General features: G+C 35.1%; 1 protein-coding gene and 1 non-coding gene across 3 annotated transcripts in view; both read right to left on the reverse strand.

Annotated features, from left to right (window-relative positions):
* LOC145664546 (uncharacterized) overlaps nt 1-22,870 on the reverse strand; it is a 425,564-nt gene that overhangs the window by 278,336 nt on the left and 124,358 nt on the right. The window contains exon 2 of one of the 2 annotated variants that reach the window (XM_081731312.1): nt 16,594-18,066. The exons of the other annotated variant lie outside the window; for it this stretch is intronic. Coding sequence (XP_081587438.1) covers nt 16,724-17,848 — 1,125 coding nt within the window. The 5' untranslated portion in view covers nt 17,849-18,066 and the 3' untranslated portion in view covers nt 16,594-16,723. Of the gene's footprint in view, nt 1-16,593; nt 18,067-22,870 lie in introns of those variants that run through there. 2 annotated transcript variants of the gene reach the window in all.
* On the reverse strand, nt 21,768-21,839 carry TRNAR-CCU (transfer RNA arginine (anticodon CCU)). The gene has a single exon. It is a non-coding gene; the product is annotated as a tRNA-Arg (tRNA).

The following is a 22,870-nucleotide window of genomic DNA, read 5'->3' on the forward strand; positions in this document are numbered from 1 at the left end:
CGTCTAAGCCTGATGATTTTTTTCATCTGACTCACAACAATTTACTTACCACTCTCTCATTTCAATTTTATTGATATAAATTACTTATTAGGCTTATTTATTTTCATATTATGTGAACGGATGTTACACTTTGCTTTACAAATTCAAAGTTATCAATTGTGTTTGCCTTTTTTCACACAAGCCTTTTTTTTATGTGTGACTGAAATTATATATTAACCTACCAGGTACCCAGGCTACGTTCGATGTATATTTTAATACTTTGTAATTTTGTTCACATCACACTGTTGGGGCAATTTGCGCATATGCGAATTTTACCCGTACATGGATCTGTATATTTTCCCCCAAAACATAAATAAACATTGTGGTTATTGACACTGACACACTGGTCTTGTCACACCCATAGGCGCGACAGCGTTTCACAAGCCGGTCTTTGTACTTGACGCGCATGCCTGTTGATTATCACAACTACACACAGATTTCTTCTAGTAATGGTTTGTACCACATCCTAATGTTATAATAAACACTACTGAAATACACCAATAACACTTGAAAGCCTACTCACCATCCAATTTGTCCTGTTTGCCTGCAACAACTCCTTTATACCTCTCCCTTCAACATAACACTCACCATGTTAGTCAATATTGCCAATTCAAGATTAAACATAGTACTGCGCATTTTCCCCGAATGTGCGTTTTCCCCATAAATAATATACTACTCTTTCATCCTTCACTTAGTCCAGTTAGTTATCTCCAAGATTTTTGCCCTGACGTTTTTTAAATTTGGCACATCTTTTATCACTGAAATAAAGTTTAGACATTGAACACGAAGAGGGATATATGTGATTGAAATGAAATGTATGCATCAGAGTTGTTATGTGGCAATACACAGATAAAATCAGTGTTGCAGACCTCTACATGATTTGCGACTTCGAGAACTCAGTATGAAGCGATGGTACAAGAAATTCAGCTCCTCGCTCTTATTGACCATTTTCTGCGCCTCACCAACTTGTTTGGTTCCAGTAAATTACTGCTAGTTTTATAACAAAATCGATAATATCTTCGGCTTTCTACTTACGTAACTGTTAATAATCTGTGGTCTACAAAGACTATTTCTGAAATATTAATTACACTATCAGACGTTCTACAAGACTACAACCTCGTGCCTTTCTTATTCCTATATAACAATTGATGATATAACTGAATCTACTGAATATTCTCATACCTTCTTACTTACAGAGGATCAAAAATTATATGCTAAAAAAATTCAATTAATGACTGCATAAAACTGTAAATTGATTTACAAAGTGCAACGCCATAGTGATAATGAATTTACGCTTTATTCCCACAAATCTAAACTCGTTTTGTTTCTTAAAAGGAAAAAAATATTTAGGTGGGTATTATATTGATGGAATAAGCTATCATAAATCTGAAATGATTAAATATTTCGGAGTGATATTCGATTCAAGGTTGTCATTCAATCATCACATCGAAAACACCACAAATAGTGCGAACAAAAATCTTAGTCCCATTTGTCGTTTTAAAAGGACTTTCGTAAACAATCCAATTTTATATCTCAACTAGAATGTGCTTGTGTTATTTGAAACACAAATACAGAAAATACTTTAAAACGATAGAAACTGTTCAGTGTATATAAAGAAATATTGAAAATTTTCTTCAATTATTGAATTATTTCAATATTACTGTCAGAAACATTGAAATTATTAATGTGAAAGAAAAGAGGTCCAATGCAGAATATTGAGAATGAAAAATATATGCATAAATAACAAATACATTTAATACTTTATTGATTAAACAAGGAATATACATTCAAGACGTTTTTTTTCATAAAATTGTGAAAAAATGAAATGAAATCTTTCAGTTTTACGTCCCACGTTTATGCCAGTTAGGCTTAAGGAGACGGTGAAGATGAGCAATGAATGAAATGGTGGAATGAATAAAGTGAGAGGAAAGGGGAGAACCCCGAGAAAACCTACGAGCACGGTATTTGTTCACCACAAAGTCCACACGGCGCGAGCTGAGATCGAACCAGGGACCCCAAACACCGGAGATGTACGCTCTACTACTGAGCCACCGCGTGAACAATAATATTGATTCTGTTTAGGTGAATGCCGATATAGTATTATATGTTCCAACATCCAAAACTATAATTTGCAATAGTAATATATTTTACTATACCAAGGTACCATCGACAAACTACATAAATCTGTTCTATGGCGAATGAGTTCTTCAATAATTTTGAATCAGTTGCTCAAGATATTTATATGTTTGGAATGAGTGAAAATGTTTTTAGACGCTTATGCAAAATAATGAATGTAGACCAGGAAACAAAGTAGTACTTGCTGTAAAAATAAGTGTAATTTGTAATTGCTTCTAAACTTTTATATGATATTCTTGTATATACGCAATATTGTAATATGACATTATTCCTATTACGTCGAAATAAATGAATAACACATGTATAGCGACAGAAGGACGAATAATAAACTAATTTGTTTCTCCTACTCGATTACTTGGTGCACCCTGCTCTATATGCAGATAACTTATTAGAGTCAGGAAAGCTTTGTGCTATAGAAGTAACACACTAGTATTATGAGAGAGATAGAGGAAATATTAGTCCCATTACAATGATGGTCGCTGATTTGAAATATGTCTTGAACCCATTGCAATTTAGAATAATAATCTTAAGACGTCTTATAAGTAATATTCTCATCAACTGAATTGTATGATCATTTTTAAAGTAATACCAACCGTAACGAAGTTTCGACCGTAATTTAGTCCTTTATTCATCTAACATACAGTCTCTAATTCAATTCAGTCTTAATAGATACAGTAGACGATAAGAAAATATAGGACTGACCTAAGTGATATGGTTCTGGATTTAGAACAATGTTAAATTGGGAAAGAAGAAAGATGCTGCAGTAACTACGTAAATAGAATCATTAACCTTTTAACCTCATATGACGAGAAATTGTTAGGCAATTAACTTTCAGCCCTTGACTAAATTGTCGAAAATTTATCACGAGTTCACTGTCCTCCGTACAAGTACATGTTCTTCATTTCTTGTGATGGGGGCTCATATTCCTTTGAATATCCCTTCTATATATATATAAAATATATACATGAATTATGCAGTACTCATGTGCGGTGGCTTTCCCAGCTCTTCTTGTAATGGGCTACACGCATTTATTTGTTTCACAGGTTTCTTGGTTCGATTCCTGATGGAAGAGCATTGTACACATTAGGAGATTCTCATTCAAACTTGAAATGTAACTCTCTTATTATGTAGCATTAATGTTGAAAGGGGACGCAAAATTTCAATAAAGAAATAAGCAATTGCGTTTCATTTCTTAGTGAAGAACTGACGAAGAAAGCAATTAGCAGTGAAAAGAACTTAGGATATACCTCTTCATTTACTTTTGTATTTTAAGTCTACTATAACCAGGTATAAAAATTTGAACGTCAAAATCTCAATTTATTTTTAAAAATACTTGTTGTAACTATTCTCTCATATACCTTTATTAGAATTTAAATGTGATTCGTCAGTATCAGTAGCGGCTTTTAAAAATGAATTGCATGATTTAATGCTAGGCTATAAAATGTGAGAATTTTGTTCGTAGTTTTTGCAGTGAAGCAACAAATAAGAATCTAATGTACTAAAAGTTTTTTTTTCACTTAATACAACATAGTTCTGATTATCACTGATAGTACATTTTTAAGAACTTACAAAATCACCCGTAGGTCCAAGGTACATTCTGGCAAAGATTGCGTATAAGGATGCTGTTTACACGCTGATAGATTTTACTTTTATTCCTAGTCACATTGTGTCAGTCGCAGTTGAATGAAATTGGATATATGCATTGACAGGTTGATATGCTAATACTTAGAAAAACACTTGAAACATGCAATACTTTTATTACTTATGATCATATAAACATCTTCCAATGAAATATAATAAAATTGTTAACGTTATAAGACATAAAAGGAAACTATTTTTTATGAGTGTATAAGAACAATTTATTTACAAATTACAATTACCATAAATTATTTTGTATGAAAATATATTTCATTAATTTACACAGTAGCAAATAAGAGTGGGTATAGTAAAATTTCAAATAAATCCCTTTGAAGCTATTTATTTACAATATAGGTACATTTATAAATCACTTTACGTTTGTTGTTAAATGTAAAACAAGTAATGATGTAATAATACAAAATAACATTAAACGCACAACAAATTAAAAGTATAGTTATTATCGTTAAAAAATTTACAAAATATTTAAAAGATATTTAATTTTAATACCAAGCCTTCATATAAGGACTGCACACTATGTGGAACACTAAAATATTTGGAAGAAATACACCAAACCGTTTTAAACATTTAATGATCTTAACATATAATTGGATTTACTTTGTTTGCCCTACCGGTCTTGTTCATATTTTCCTTCATATATATTTTGTAGCTTTTTCATATTTCTTAAAAGCTACATTAATAGTTGGTTAAGGCACTACATTAAACACCATCGACAAAGTATATTTAGTCGAGGAAGGAGCAGAATTTTATACATGTATAAACAAAAAAACAGGCATAGAAAATAATTACAACTTTTTGCAATCTTAAAATGATCATCTAACTCCCACTTTCATGATGCTATCTTAGCCTTAGAGAATAATTTAGCCTCCCCACCTCCTAAAAGTATTTCATAAGTTAAAATGAGAGTTGCCTATACTGGCACGTTCTCACTGGTACGCAATACTATGGAGAAATATTGATACTTATAGCAAAAATTATTTTATAGAAATGGCGTCTGTCATAATTGGAATATTGGTCCACTCAATCATTCAGGTGATATTCCAGGATGATTGAATGCCTCGTGTGCCCCTTCCAATAGCATTGCCACTACATTTATATAAATTTATATCACACAAATATGACCTTTGTTAAAAGCAAAGTCTTAAACAGTTACGCTGCTAACAGCTGGTAGCAATGCTATAGCAAAAATGTAAACGAATACAGTGATAACTATGAAGCTACTTTTCTGCCTGGGATAACGTTGACTACAAGTAGAATGAAACCATCCAGAATTGGTGCTTCAGTATCTTGTACAAAATTTGAATTCTGAATACGAGAAAATTATTCTTTTTATGACAGTTCCTAATCCAAAACCTTATCTTTAAGTATTTTAATCTGTGTTAATATTCTTATGCTTTTGCAAAACTCCATTAATCAATTCACACAATCACAGCACTTGTTATGATTGAAACACATATTCAGATGTAGCTTCGTTGTCAGTTGTTTACTTACTTAGCGTTGCCATGTTTGAAAGATTATGGAGAAACTAACATCTAAGATAATAATAAAATAAGTACAATAAAAGTTAACCATACATGAAATCATCTTTCTAATAAGAAATAGGAATTTAAAGCTGAGATGTGAGTTTTAGGTTTTCTAATTTCATAACTAGGAAACTTTTAACTATTCTTCAAAGCTTGGTTCACTTTATGGTTCAATATATTTTAAAAATTGTTCATCACAACATAAAAAGCTCGTATCTAAATTCTTTATACTATTTACAAAAGTTGTAACATTGTATTATTATTCCTCACAATCTAACTAATATCTGATTGTAAATAAGGAGTTCTGTATTAGCCTCATAAAAGCCTTCTCTATAGAAAAATATGTAACTGCGTTGAATACAGGGTACGAAATAGTATAATTGTTTAATTACATTTGTGTAACAAACTCTATTTCAGGAGACAACTTCTTACCTGAAATACTCTATCAATAGTTCTAAAGTAAAATTATTTGAATGTCGAAACTGAGAAATATTACTTTTTACTTTTCTTAAAAGTTTCGTAGAATATGCAAAAAAAAAAAAAAAAAACTAGAATAAAATATTTTTTAACTTCTTCCAAAACTGGAAGAATTAGTTACATGTGAGGGTTGGTACCGGATCAATTATCTATCTAGTAAATAACTTACGTTTTCAAGTTTTTCTATTTCCATTAGCTATTGCGGTGATTTTGAGACAAGAATAGTTCTAATTAAGGTGGGTTTACTTTACCTAGTGAAAATATGAGAGAGACTGTAGGTTCTCCTGTACATTCAATAGGGAGATAGCCTAGCATATCAATCACGTGTAAGACTTACGTCACCGATGAGTGAGTAGGGACCTCAGTTTATGATCAGATTTTGCAGGTAACGTGAAAACAAGTGATGAACAGGATGAGAAATTTAATAATGATGTTAAATATTTTTGTAAGAAATATTTGAAGAAAATCAACGAACACAGTCAAAATATCTACGAGCCCTTTTGAAAAGAGAAAGCTTCGGAATTATTTTGAGGCATAATTTACGATTGATTCTTGTAGGATTTAATAACGAATAATGAATTAATAATTAATGTTACTCTCCGAGTGGACCAATGGAATAAATGTTACTGGCATGATGTTAAAATGCTAGTGATTGTACTTATTCTGCAGCAACTGTAACTCTAACATAAGTTACAGGACTAATGTAGGCAATCAAACAGCGCATATTGGAATATCATTATACATATCTTATAGTAGTACCTAAACTCTAATAAATTCCAGTTGACTATACAAACTTAAAACAAAAATAACGCACTAAAATCCAGGAAACGAAATCTTTAAAAAGCAATATTAACAAATTTCAACAAAAGCACTAGAAAATATAAAATAATAAAAGCACTAGAAAGTGAAAATAATAATAATAATAATAATAATAACCTAATAATAATAATAATAATCTAAATAATAATAACAATAATAAAATAATGGAAAGGAGTAAATAATGCACTAATATTATGTACATATGAAAGGTATTAAAGTCTGTGTCAAACCAAGAAAATGAAAGCCTCATAAAATTATCATGGAAAGTAATATTATGTTACGTATTACTTTATTTAGCTTGGCACAGACTGCAAAGTGTTTTATATGTAGGCAATAGTAAATAATTATTTCCTGCTTTTAAGCGCTTTATTATTAATATTTTATTCTTTAGGTTTTTTACTTGGTCGCCTTTTCCGCTGTTCCTCACACAGAATTGGGAACAGAATATGCTTCCAGCCCGCTTGCTGCAATTATATATGGTCTGCCTTCCTGTCGTTAGTATTCTATCCTATTATAGCAGCACTAGCAGCAGCTCTTTTAATGGGCGCTGCAAATGATAATTTACTAGGAGTTTCTCGTCTTTCTTTTAATTAAAGTCAGCATTACCAATATCATGTAAGTCGTTTTTAAAACTAAGAAATACGTCCTTTAAAAAAGCTCCACCAAGACTTCCTACACACATGAACTCTATTAGCAATCTGTAAAGTAAGCGGTAAATGATTAAACTGACTAACCTCCAGATAATCCCATCCAATACAAGCATTGCCGTAACAAAGAAAAATAACAATAAAAGAGCATTCTTTTGGAAAGGATATCCTTCACATGGAGCTTTTTTTGCTGCACCATAAAAACCCATCCACTCCTACTACTACACTTGAAATTCCAATAAAATAAGGACCGTTCATGGTATATTGTGCCACATTGCTAGGTATGTCAATGTACTAACATATGCATTTCTTCTTACCTATTTCCAAACCTAATTGTTTGTCAAATCGTTATTATTTACTATCTTCTAGGGCTTTTGTTGAAGTCTCTTTACGCAGTAGCGCTATTCTAATTTTTTAACAACTGGTTATATATATAGCGAGAGAGAGAGAGAGAGAGAGAGACAAGTGACAAGTAGAGTCCTGTGATGAAATTAGGTACCATTGCGAATATCTTGAAAACAAATTATCCAAGATAGATGGTTGTCAAATTATTCTAAAGACCTTAATCCAGCAATGAATCGACAATTGTTGATAACGGTATGTATGCGTTTCAAATATAAATAACCCTCGCCACTACACCCATGTGATCCCAGTTTTTATTCTTGATATCTGAGCACTTGAGATTAAGAAATAAATGCTTATACCTTGTTAAGAGTGATCATATATTTAATCCTTTAGCTGTCAGAATGTCTAAAAACAAAGACGGTTAAACTAAAATTTACTCTTCCTGGATACAACTGCGTAAATTTTACTGTTACAGGTATGAATGGGTATAATAAACGGTTCTGCGGATTGGAAATATTTTAACAACATGTTCTAGCAGGCCGGTGTGAACTGGTTGAAAAGTACAACTACCTTTACATATAATTCATTTAATTTATTTTATTCTATAAGAGGTAATTCATTTCATCTAGTCGTATAAAATAAAATCAAGCTTTTAGAATTAAAGAAAATGGCAGAAAGAAACACTTAAAGAAGGAAAACTGGGGAAGGAATAAGACGACATAACGAAATAAGCAGGCGTTGGCAGACTATGATTAGACATAGGGTGCTAGTGGTCTACTACTGCCACTCTTAGTTGCATTCATGGAGAGCATGCCCGCGACCGTTTGGTCTATTTGATGGACGGGTCCTGCTAAAATGTGCCGCACCCCGCCCATAGTTCCTCGATACATTATTGTATCCACGTGCACGTGGTGCACCGTCAGAATTTGTCCCCTAATTCTGACTCGCTGACGCGATATAACTCCCATTCTCTGAGGGAGTGGGATACGCCCACTGCACGGCCGGACCAAGTCCTGAGTGCCTACCAGTTGACCTACTGGTTGAGGTAGACTGCTAGCTAGCAAGTCCTACCATGCTTTGCAGGCATGGTGCCCGAGCGTTATAAGGCAAGCTCACCTCTCGCCTGTGTTCACCGTTACTCAGATTCCTGGGATTGGCTCCCACAAGCTACCGAATACCACTGTATGACCACAGCCCGGCAGAGTCCAACCCAAATCCGGGGCCTCAGGCAATGCCCGAGGGGGCTTGTTCATTCCCGGCCCTGCCTACCTCTATCATTCAACTGGCAGCCATCTTGTCATGTAGAGGCACCACGCACACGTCGATATACTCCAGTATTTCATCCTTTACCCAACGGTACATGTTAAGTCACCATTTGAGTTGGGTGCCGGCCCATATCCTGCAGAGCTGCCTACCTTTAGCGGGATCAGAACTGTCACCAAGATTCCTGAGATTGGCCTCTTCCCACCTTCGTTTGGCCCCCCGACAGGCAGGAATCTGACACTGTCCCCCGGGTAGGGTCGTCCAAGCAATACGGGACTTCCTCTAATTACAATAGAGGTACACCGTACATTACCAGAGCCAATGACTGATGTAGACCGTTTGTTCAAGGCAGACATTGTCATTTGGGAGCCGTGTCTCCCCTCGTAGGCCCGCCCAAACAATACGGGGAACCTATCTTTAACATGTTTAGGTACTAAGTACACGTTGTAGCAAAGCTATTTGTCCGAATCCCAAAGGTACGTGTAAACCACAATTAGAAGGGATACCCACACTTTCCTTCGATAGGATCGTTCAAACAATACGGAACTACCTCTTCTTACGTGAGAGATCAACCGTACATTACCAGACCCAATGGCTGGTTTAGACTGTCTACCATTAAAGACAATGGCCATTTGGGAGTGGCGGCACCCCTGGTAGGGTCGTGGCTCCTGCACCCAGTGAATGTGCAAGCCTGGGAAGAAGGAGTGACCCACCTCCTTAGCGCTCCTGAAGTACGAGTATGCGTTAGGATACTCAGTATCCCATCCTGGACCCATGAGAACGCATTACACTCTATTTGAGGGCAGTACCTACATCATCCTACCGGTAGGGCGCTGGATCCGCCCACACTCTTGGACACACCAGCTACCCACTCTTTTTCTAGCGTGTTGGGCTACCACGCAGCCTTATCTCATGGACCCAAGGGCACGGCCTAATTGCCCATTTCGGATGATACCCGAAGCCTCCCCTCTGCCGGTAGGGGCGACAGTTAGACTACCTACCTCACTGAGAACGTGATGAGGTCACACGTACTCTCCCAGATCCAATGGCACGAGTTAGTCGCCATTTCGGAGGATGGCAAGCCTTACTTTCGCCGGTAGGTTATCCTGATTTGCATCGAAAACCAGCAGATCGTTGTCAGCTTTTAGCACAGGATAGACAAGAGTAAAGCGTGTTCCCATGCTGCTCCCGAAACCCTATTTCCCCTCACAGACAAGTAGCCCACCACAAGTAATGTGGAACGTCCTAAATTGAGGGCAGCACGGGCTTGCGACCGGCCATGGCGGGGTTTCTATGATTAGACAGCATAAACAGGTAGTATTCACAATAGAAACAATCAACTACGAGATCAGTGTTTTTGCTGCCTCTTCTATTGCTATTACTAAACGCTATCACTTGTATCCGCTCCAGCTTATACCGGCGGCATTGTCCTTTACTGCAGCTCTGTTGAAAGTGAGATGACGTGATGAAAAACGACCTATAATGAAGGATATCTAGCCTGATGGTTTGTGCTTATGCCAGCTGTATTGGACTCAAACCGCGATCGAGATTTGGAACTCATGTCAGTAATAGATCCTGTCCTTTACACCTCGTTATTACTTATGAACGTAGACCAAAAATTATCTAAACGTTTTTTGTTTACTCCTTTTTCTCCATATGAGGTAAAGTTTAGTCCAGCAACCTGTGATGTAACAGAAAGTTCTCTTTGATATAACCGCTATCAATGAATTGCTGAAAATACGCCAATACTTTGGTCAGCTATGAGATAGGTCTTCAAGAGATATCTTGTCTGAGCTCTGAAATAAGCTCAACTCAGGAAATAACATAAAAAGTCATGAATATTTGCATGGAAAATAAGTTACGAAACTCAATTCATGAATATTGATATGCGACTGCTAAAATCACAGAGCAAAAGCAGTTCTCTTAACTCAAACAAGGGAATAGAAATTTGTGAAAATTCGATGGATAATATAAACTACTTCTACTCACAACGGAGGCAGAAAAATAATTGATATTAATATAAAATTGATACAACTAAAAAATACTCCAATTAACAGATAACTTTGAGAATCCCTATTAATACAGCAGAACGTCTTAGGCTGTCAATAATGAAAATTCCTTATAGTTCAAAGTTTTCCTTATAGGTTCTACAGTTTGAACTGACTCTCGGCCTAGCATCAATCTAGCATGTAGCAAATTTGTGTTTTAAAACTACTCTACAGTATGTGTCGATCTATTGCAATTTAAAAACTGCATTTTTTGTATTGGGTAAAAGCCGTGCCATAACTACATTTCAGCATTAGGAATGTAAAAAGTAAACTATTACAACTGTTTAATCATGATTTAAGCATATAGCACACACTGAGCCAATTGACTTGAGGGATCAACTGGTCATCCTGAAAATGAACAGACTTTTTACCTAAAGACATCTCCGCTTAATTAACACACCGATGTCTTCCCGACGAAGCAATTGTGTAATTTCTTCTAGATTCGGAAGCATTTCGAATATTTAACTCACTTTTTTAAAAGGTTGATAATTTTCCATTGTGTCACTTTTCTATTCAACAAATGACACGTCTCTGAATGTTTGAGAAATAACTTTTAGATTCAAATTAAAAAATCTCGTTTCTTCTTAAACCTTTTTGAAGCAATTTTAGAGAAAAATAATAAAAAAGAAAGACTTCCACCACGTATTAAAACGGTAATTCAACCCAATATTTTATAGTTAAATTGTTTGCAAGTAGTTTCTATACAGAAATATTTTCTAGCTGTTATAAATTTCTTGTAGTCTGTGTATTCTCAATTTCTTAGCTCGTGTTTGTTGGATATCATTCATCTTAGACAACAACGGGTATAGGAGACCGATGAGTTTATTGTGTATGTTTTGTCTATCAACTCATCCTCATCGCTATTAGAAATATATTAACAAAGGTTCACACACTTTTATATTTATAATATTTGTTATAGCTTTATTCCTATTTGACTCTACTTTCATCGATTGAAGAATGGCGCGACAATGATCCTTCTAATATTAAAGAAATGTGAAATTTTAAGTTTCTTACGAAGATAATCTACAAATATAACTTAGTAATCCCGTAAATAAGGTTAACATTCACGAAAAAAAATCCATTACTTTTCACTAATTTTAGCTGTTGTAGTAGGAAAACCACAAATAGTTAAAAGTTCTTACTGAAATACATACGGTACCTATAAGCAACAATGACTTTTAATTTAGCAACTAGTTATAGAATTATGTCACTTTACCGCATCATTTCATGCACTATTTGTATAGTTTGTTTTAATTTCATAGGTCCTCAAATATTATATAAAATTATTTGGAAATAATGTTATTATTCTCACATGAGTCTTGACAGGAAGACCAATCGGAAAACGACCATTAGGAAGACCTAGATGCAGATGGAAGGATAATATTAAGATGGATCTCGCAGAGATAGGAATACAAAGTAGAAACTGGATGCAGTTAGCTAAGGATAGAAGTCAGTGGAGAGCGTTTGTGAACGCGGCATTGAACCTCCGAGTTCCATAGGCCATAGTGTTAGTTTAGTTATTCTGACATGAGATTTTTTATTTTGGTAATTCTCTTTATCCGCTTTTATGACATGGGTTAGAATCTACGTTTCGTGGGAATTTAAATCACGGAGTCTTATTCCGTAACGATCTACGCACTGTTGCAACACAAAACAACGCAAAAAATGAAAACAATAACTGATGTGCTGACTATCGTTAATTAAATACTAATGTTGTGTTGCTTGGGCGTAAAAGACTATGAAATGCACCCCCCAGTTTAGCGCGCAATCAATAATTTATAATTTCTCTTAGCTAGCATATTCCACAGTGAAGAAAAAATTCTATTATAGTCCGCGTCACCCGAATTGGTGTGTGGCATCAGCCAAGCAGCTAGAAGTGCGTTGTTACTAAACCTTCAGAGAAAAATCTAATCATTCATAATTGATTCTGTTCGTATTTGTGTACAGTTATGAATAATTATATTCCTCTGTGAAGGTTTAGTAACAGCGTACTGCGAGCTTATTGGCTGATGCCACACGGCAATTCGGGTGACGTGGACTATAGTATTACAGTGATACAGCTTCCTTCCAGTAAGATATACTGGAAGGATGTACTTAAACCTCAAACCAAAAAGTGGGGGTGGAGTGTATATTCCCTGAAAGCTTCGGTCAAGTAAGATCAAAACTGGTTACTAAAATTGGGGAGGTCTCAAGCATTCCACTTGAGGGCAGCATGTTACTAATTTTTTTATCAAAATCTTTACACGTCTCCATAAAGTCCGTTTCAACCTCGAAAAATATGAAACGGTGAAACAGATATGAAAAAAGAAAAACACGTATTTCATCATTTCAAAAGTACAACGTATCAAAGTAAAATAAATTGTCGCAGGGTCCCAGACGGGTCCAGCTCAAAATATTTAAATGGAAAGCGGAGTGAACTTGCATATCGTATGAAACTTGATGTTAAATAAAAGAAGATAAATCAAGTTTCCATTCTCTACGACAAGCCTGTGCAAAATAGCTGTAGGTCAAAATACCAACACAATCGTTATTGAAAAGTCTATGGCCACTCGTATGCATCTGAACGCGGGTGGGATATATTGTAGAGGATATCAGGCTTAGCACCTATTTTGAATTCTCCCTGTATGTTGTTATTGTTCTTCAAACAAGAAATTGTAATTATTAAATAATAAAGAAGAGACTTCCCTATGTTGTCACCTCATCCCAATACAAATTCATGCTTACCATTCTCTTCCTAGTTTTCGTAACTTCATCAAAACAAACTCAGCTACGCCGTTTCAGCAAATAACAAACTTCCCTATTCACCAAGATAATTGTGATGAGCTAGTCACCCACGTGCGGAGCACCAGGAAGAAGCGAAAGCAAGGAAACAGAACAAAACCAGGGGACACGGGACCCTCCAGGTGAGAAGTGTGACAGAAGCCGCCAGAAACACACTTTGGACCCCTATTCAGAAGAGTCGTCGTAGCAGCAATTGAGAGACGGTCGGCACGCCTGGGCTCTCACCATCCATTTCATGACAGAGGTGTCATTCCAAAGAGGCCAGGACATCCGGGAGCTGTTGCCCTGAGGTCGAGAGGTTCTTCACTCTCGAACGTGAGGTCCAGGATCGATACCAGACGGAACCACTCAACGGATTGGAGGATAAGGCTTCACCCGATATTTGAAGAGGCTCATCATATCGAAATGGCTGAGGTACAGTAAAACCCTTTCCTTTCCTAACCTTTGCGTCTCTGTGATCTTTTTATTAGAAAACATGCATTTCATTTCATTCATCCCCAATTAATTACTTCAGCGCTGTAGTGCTCAGATCCCCACGTACTTTCTCTCTTGCCATGCGAAGTGCTATCCCCACATTCTTTCAGTAAAGAACTGATAATTGAGCAAATAACTGTGGTTGTAACCCCACAGTACAGTACAGCAAGAATATGTAGGAATAAAAACATGAATAGATCATCATTTCAAAAGCATAATGATTCAAAGTAAAAAATGTTCTATGGTACAGTACATTGCAGGGTCCCAGACGGGGTCCAACTTAAAATGTTGACATGGAAAAGGGTTCAAGTTGAGTATCGTATGAAAACGTATGTTAAGTGAAAGAAGAGGAAACAAGTCTCGACTGTTGATGAAAAGGTCTATATCCACTCCTATTAATCTGAAAGGGTAAGACAGGTGTAAAAACAAAACAAAACAAAAAACTAGAATGTATCAAAGGAAATGACAGGCTGTGAAATGACAGGCTGTCATTTTGCAATACTTATAGACAGTCAGTCTTGTCCAATGTCCAATACTGTATCATTTAATACGAGCTTTCACATGATGTGCTTGTTTATCAGTCTTGGCATTTGAAACTTTCCATTTGTACCCGTCTGGGATCCTGCGGTTGAAACTGGGACATTTCTTTTTTCCCTTAATACTTTCTAGTTCTTTTTGTTTTGTTTATACGCCTGTCTTCTACTCATACTTAATACGATACTCAACTTCAACCCCTTTACATTTCAACGTTTTGAGTTGGACCCCGTCTGGGAACTCGGAACGTTTTTAGCTTTGAATCATTATACTTTTGAAATAATGACATATCCGTGTTTCTGTTTCTACACCTATCTCACCGTTTCAGATTCATACGAGTGGTCATAGACTTTGCAATGACGATTGTGTTGATATTTTGACCTACCGCTATTTTGCACAGGCTTATAGTAGAGCCGAGACTTGATTTATCTTTTTTCATTTAACACCACTTTCGTACGATATGCAAATTGACTCCTCTTTCCATTTAAAAATATTGGGTTAGACCCCGTCTGGAACCCTGGAACAATTTATTTTACTTTGATACGTTGTACTCTTGAAATGACGAAGGACATGTTTTTCAGTTCTCATATCTGTCGTACCGTTTCAGACTTTTCGGTGTTACAACGAACTTTGTGGACACGCTTAAAGATTTTAATAAAAATGAGTAACATGCTGCCCTCAAGCGGAATGCATGAGACTCCCACAATTTCGGAAACAGATTTTGATCTTACCTTGACCCAATCTTTAAGGAAATATATACATCACCCCCACTGAAGTTTAATATTTTATTAGTGTTATGTAAAGAAACCCTCTTTCCACTGTTTGTTAGGCAATTTACAATGCACAGAGTCCTAACAGTGACAGAGATTGCAATGTCCAATCTTCGACAGACTCAACAAGACAGTCTTGTACTGCTGAGGGTTCAGAACATCTTAAGTTGTCAGCTGTTATTTTGGCAACATTTTTTCCTTCAGAAGGAATATAAACATCTCGATCTTGTAACCTTAGAAATTGGAAAACAACACAAGAACAATAAAAAGGGTTATGGTTTATGTTCATTATAATAGTTGAATTCGATTCTTCAGTACCTATGTTAAGCTCCCATGGTTTCAGTTTAACAGACGCTATTTGATTATTCTCAACATCAATAGTTAAATTGCATGATGTAAATTTCAAATCCTTGGACGTAATTTCCTTGATAATGTTGTAATTTAGATTTAGATGTTTTATATATCTGTATATATTTCGCCAAATCCAATCTATTTCTGATATTAAATTATTTGAAAGATCTAAGTACCTCAAATTTGGAGCATTTATATCCCCAATACTTTCAATATGGTTGTTTGAAAAATCTAAATAAAGAAGGGTGCTAAAGTTACCATGCATATACATTTGTACTATATTATTCTTAGCAAGCGATATTTTCTGAAATAAAAGAAGAGAAGTCCAGGATTCTTCAGAACAAAGTAAACTTTCATTGTACAGATTGTATGATAAATTAATTTCGACTACGCTCGAAAAATCAAACCATGTACACGGAGAATCGTATATTTTATTATGATTTAAATCAAGTATGCGTAAATATGGTAAACTTAATAACGCTTTAGGAACTGTGATTAAGTTATTGTTATTTAAGTGTAAGATTTGAATATGATAAGTTCCACTGAATGTTTCATTGTCTAAATCAATTAGCTTATTATGACTTAAATCCAGGTAAATTAATTGAGGCAAATTTTGCAAAGTGGTAGGAGAGATTTTGTTTAGCATGTTATAGCTTAAATCCAAAGATCTCCTTTTTTCAAGTACCTCCAAATGTTTATGCAACAAAACAAACGTACCAACGAATGCGTTTTCATGTAAAACTGAGATTTTATTATGACTTAAATCTAGACTAACTAGGAAGCTGAGATTCTGAAAGGCATGAGATTCAATCTCTTGTAGTAAATTATAGCTTAACTTTAAGGCTGAAATATTTCTCTGGTCAAGAAAACTTGGTAATGTCATTTCTACTAAGATCCAATTCCAATATCTCTGACTGGTTGTTTAGAATATTAGATGCAGTTGAGCCGAGACTGCAATTACTAAGAAGGAAACGAATAATAAATGCATTTAGAAACTCATTATTGTTTGTACCAGAAAGAATTGAGATTGGATTGTTGCTCAAATCAAGAAACCATAAAGATGTCAGATTTCTGAATGCTCCCTTATCGATGTAGCTAATATTGCAAGAATGAATAATTAATGTTTCTAGTCTCGCTAAGGGGGAAATAAATTTACCAATGCTTTTGAAGTAGTTCTTACTTAGATTTAATTCCGAAAGGTTTTTCAGAGATTGAAATATATTTATTGGAAGAGTCTCTAAATTATTGTTATCAAGATAAAGTACTGAAAGGCTGTGCAATCTATTAAACAACCCATTATTAAGTTCATGAAGTTGGTTTTCAGACAGAAACAAACGTCGTAACTTTTCGAGATTTTGAAATACTAATCTGGGTAAAGAATGTAACTCGTTATTTGCCAAACTCAATGATGTTAAATTCCGAGTGTTTTGAAATATTTCTTCTGGAAGTTTACTTAAATTCGTGTCAGAAATACTAAATCTTTCTAAACTATCTGGTAAAAGAATATTAGGTAACTCATTTACATATACACCATATACAGATATATCGTCTATTTCCATACCGTAAAATTCCTTGCTACTAAGTTTTAGTACATAGTTATTTGAAGTTCCATTTTCGATTCCAATATACGTAAATATTGTAACATGCGGTAGAGACTTCTGGAAAGAGATTATCTTCTCTCTTATCTGTGAACAATTGTAAAAGTTTAAAAATATACGCGTGTGGCTGTTTTCTATGTCTGTAATTTTAGGTAAATTTCTAACCAGAATATCACTATGACAATTAAATATAACTTCGGAAGTAATTTCCCAATAAAAAAGTGTAATTGTTATGGCATTAGGACAATAAATTTGCACTTCTTTCTCCGTTTCAAATAGTTTGCATTCTGGAAACTTCACTATTTGTTTAGATTTTTCACCATAACTGCTGTGATCGAAAGTTAGTACAAAGTAAATCAGAAACTTCATATAAAGAACTACCATCATAAATAGACAAATAGATGCTAAATGATTCTCTAAGGATTTCTGATTGACTGATATTTCTTCTCAGTTTGATATCGTACAGAGCTGAATAACTAATGTAGTCCACCGAGTTTTTACTATATTCTTGATCTTCGTTGACTCCTTTAACTATCTTCAACCTGCCAGTGCGTCTGAAGGAGTACAATTAGTGATCACCTAATACTCCTTACTGGTATTTCCCTCTGAAACAATAAAATAATACTTCCTTAGATTTGATTTATGCATTAATTTATTAAACACTTAATCGCTCAAATAATTGTAACAAAGTGTACGTATCACTTCAGTAACTTCCTGATGTATATGACAATAGCTCATGGTATCCTGCATACCTGAATATGCATTCATAGAATATAAACAAAATTGTATTAGATGTTCCCTAGAAATCATAACTCGAAGATCATTTTCCCAATCTGTATAGACTCCTTTTGATTTTGTCCGAAAGTAACAAATTATCGATTATTGTGCTGTTTGTAGTGAGATGTTCATTGACAAAATACCACGAAATTCATTAGTTAACTATCTTTTTCACTTTCAGAAACTTTTCGGAAGAAACATACACCATAATATGGAAAAATGGATTACGTAATATTTCGTTCGTTTTCATGGGATTTCTTTTTATGAAATATTAATGTAATTGTTGGAGTAACTTTTGATGATTTTATTTTTATTGTAAAAATTATTATCTTTACACTTTGGTGTAAGAGAAACCCTTGAGACACCCCATGAAGAAAATTATTAAGAGATTGTTTTAAAATGCTGTCTTGATACGTGGAACCATGTAAACCTTTGGCCACAGACAGACGAAAGACTGATATAAATTTAAAAGAGCTTTTTCTAAACGAAGTGAAGATCATGAAAATTGTAAATACGACGACGCTTGTAATTAATTATTTTTGCTATTAGAAACAACTCTCACTTCACCTCATATAACAATTTATAGATTTTCTCGATGAAAATTAATATTATATTGCATCCTTGCTAATTCGTATACAGATTATGGGCAAAATCACTTAAGTCCTATCGTATAAAGTCAACAGGAAAACAACTTCCTCCAAAACAATTATTCCCTGTTGCATTTATCCAAGAGAAATGGTTTATGTTATGATTATTAATAAATGTTTTATGAAATACAAAATTGGGTTCCGAATTTCCTCTGTTTTAATTGCCGGTTCTGATACTTTGAAAGGTATACCCTACGGTTTAAAAAAGTAACCAGACGAATGGACATACAAAAGTTTCTTTCTTGGAATTAAGGGATTACGAAACGTGCAGAAACTTAAGTTTGGAAATTAATGTTTTCTTTGTGTAACACAGGACTTTTCTCTCCTCCTATTGTCGTTGAAAGAAAGAATTTGCAATAAATTTAATTATATTTGTATTTATTAATAACCATACAAATACGAACAAAAAATGAATATGTCTTTAGAATGGGACATTTTCCCAGAAACTTGTAACTAATATGTAATTTTCATCTTTGATTCTTCGAATACACTTTTCATACATTTTTCTGCAATTACAAGAAGAATCTCTATTTGGATATTTGCTTTCAATATTTGAGAAAATCTTTGCTCAAACCCAAAGTATTAACTTCTACAGAAACAAGTATTTTTAATTTGCATACCAGTAAGAAACACAGAAAGCAACAATAAAACAGTGACAATTTATTACAACTATAGTTGTGAACAGCGAAAGCAGATAATGCTAAACACTCAGTGCTATCCAAGAGGATCGACAACGCTTTTCAGCAACAAAATTTGATTCCAGCCGAAACCTGAGTAGTTTCTTCTGTGCAAAATAGAAAATACTTAATTTGAAAACTCTCGTACAAAATATTATATTTGATACTCGTGAAACAAAATACCATTGGACTTCGGACAGTTGAGTACTACGCCCGCAGACCACGAGTTCGCACGGGTTAAGGCCACACATTTCTCATATTCTCAAAATGTCTCTAATCTTCAGTGATTTTGAGATATGGCCATTTTATTAGAACAATTACAACCTCACTTTTTTTTATAAATATCAAAACACACTGAAGTTTGAATCCCAAATTTCATTCCTCTAACCTTAAACGTATTACGTCACATGCCCACCTTATTTTAAAAATTGCAGCCTCAATATCTTTTTACCCGGCTATTGTCTTCCGTTCTACAGGAAATATCAGAAAACGTCGGAACAAGTCTTTAATTATTTTTAGACTTAATTGCTAACTTTTTCATTTCTAACCTTAACGAATTACGAAATATAGTCATACAATAATAACAATAAACACCACCTTTTCTCTTTTCTTTTTGGGGTAAACATCAAATAACAATGAAAGACGTATCTACTTCTCTTAAATATAAGTGAATACACGAAATGGCTTGACGCTAACCCTCCAACCATATGAACATTTTAAAATAGTAATTTCCTGTCTCCTTTCCCATTTACAACGAATTTCCAAAATACTACGACTGATCCACAAAGGCAGAAACTGATTATTGTACAGCAGTTTCCTTTGTTGCCGAATGCCGGCATGTTTGATAGTTGAAACGTTCAAAGAGTTATATTTCATGTATACTCTCACTAGGGGGCAGCATTGTCGCATCGGTAGTTTGGGTGCAATCCGCTGTGTTTTAGACACTGCTTCCATTTCGCCTTACAACATGCTGTGTAAATGCACGCAATGGAGAACAACACGAGAACAACAGTATGGAGCAATACAATTTGTTTTCGCTTTTAATTGCCATATGTCTCCAATGATTTCAGATATCAAAGTGCTGTAAATGGAATTATGATCTTCACGCCTTTTGTAAACAACTTACAGAACCATAGAACTTCTGAAACATACGAAAATCTCAAGCAGGTTTACGTTGAAAGTGCATTACCTCGAGCAACAGTGTTTCAGGGATTCAAAGAATTCAAAGAAGGAGTAGTTTCATGCATTAAGCATGGTCGATCTGGTGTTTCCGTCTCTGCTGTGACTGTATTGGCTTCTGCTGTAACAGAGAACATCAATACTGCTGCTTGATTGTCCGTGAGGATCGAAGGATAGCATTATGTAAATTAAATGAAGTGTTGGGAACTTCATATGGGAGTGTTTTTCCAATTATGCACCTGCGTATGTAACGTGTTTGTGCCCATTGGGTCCCATGACTGTTCACTCTGGAACAAGCTTGCTTGAGCTTTTTCGTATGTTTCAGAAGCTGCATGGTTCAATCGAAAACGAAACCTTATTGCTACATACCACTCTTCTCGTGTAACCTCCATTGTACACAGCACATTTTGAAGCGAAATGCAAGCAATGTCTAAAACACAGCGGATTACTCACAACTTACCGATACGACAATGCTTCCACTTACAAGTAACACTTCCCAAATGTAACACTCCGATTTTGACAAAATTTGGCAGATAGATACAGTACTACACCTAAAATAAACGAATACGTGTTTTCTACTTTCTGCGGACAAACGGTTTTAGGAGGCAAATGCCCAAAACCAAAATTTTGAAAGTTGACGCCCGAAAGGCAGGCCCGTATTTATATATTGTGTTCTAAATAATTCCCCCCCCCCCCCCGCACAAACTTATGTTTCAAACAAGGAAATAAGCAGTGATTTTGCAAACATACAAGCTCTGGTTCAGTAGCAGTTTAGGTAGCACAAGTTACAAAAGTCACAACGTAATTTTAAATAGCCTAATTCTCTCAATTGCAGTTCTTCATGTCCTTTACACATATCTGACATACTGAAAAAATGAAATGTAAGTTTAACGTCCGACGCTTATGCCGGTTAGGCTAAAGGAGACGGTGATAATGAGTGTAATGGTGGAATGAAGAAAGTAGGAGGAAACTTGAGTACCCAGAGATAACCCATAAGCACGGTGTTTGTCCACCACAAAGTTCACACGGCGCGAGCTGGGATCGAACCAGGGACCCCAAGCACAGGAGGCGAACGCTCTACCACTGAGCTACCGCGCCCCCTACATCTGACATGCTGTTACTAGCACCTTTGATATTTCGTGATCAAAGGTTTGGTTTGGTCCGTGCCCCATCCAACCGTTTTTTTTTTTTTTTTTCAGGAAAATACGAAACTTGTATTCCCCCATTTTCGGTCTACAAGATGTGTGCTCAATTTCATTCAGTTTGGTTCACTTCTTCTTGCCTTTCGGAAGTCAACTTTCAAAATTTTTGGTAGGCGTTTTTGCCCCCTAGAACCGCTTTTCCGCAGAAAAGAACCTGTGCAAGTTTATTTTATGTGTAGTATCTAACTGACAAATTTTATCAAAATCGGGGTGTTACACTTGCGAAGTGTTTCTTGTTAGTGAGATTATACACGAAACACAACTCTTTCAACTTCAAACGTGCTGGTGTCACAGGGATGTTTTACCCCTGGAAATTTTACCCCCTGGAAATCTTTACCCCCTTGTCGGTTTCTGGTAATTTCAAAGGAAAAGTCAGAAATTACATTAAAAATTCATATTATTCAATGTGATCAATCAGTCTATGCACTCACTTTGGGCAAGATGGCTTTAAATCCGAAGATTTATTACGGGGTAATAATTTCCTAGGAAACTATTACCCCCCTGTCGGTTATTGGTTACTTCAAAGACAAACTCAAATATTACATAATAAATTGATACCACTCTGTAGTATCTCTTAAGAGACACAGTCACTTTGGGCAAGATGGCTTTAAATCCAAAGATTTGGTAGGGGGTAAAAATGTCCTAGGTAATTATTACCTTCTGTCGGTTATTGGTTACTTCAAAGACAAACTCAAATGTTACATTATAAATAGATACCACTCCATAGTATGTCTTAACAGACACAGTCACTTTAGGCAACATGGCTTTAAATCCGAAAATTTGGTAGGGGGTAAAAATTTTCTAGGAAATAATTACCTCCGTGTTGCCAACCAAATATAAGTTTATATTTTTTTCAAATGGTACTACGTCGGTTTATTACAAAATTTCAAACCAACATGTCAAATGTAAACTTAAAATACCACTTTT

This window comes from Thermobia domestica, chromosome 1, assembly GCF_964235325.1.
Source record: "Thermobia domestica chromosome 1, izTheDome1.hap1.1, whole genome shotgun sequence".
Lineage (NCBI taxonomy): Eukaryota > Metazoa > Arthropoda > Insecta > Zygentoma > Lepismatidae > Thermobia > Thermobia domestica.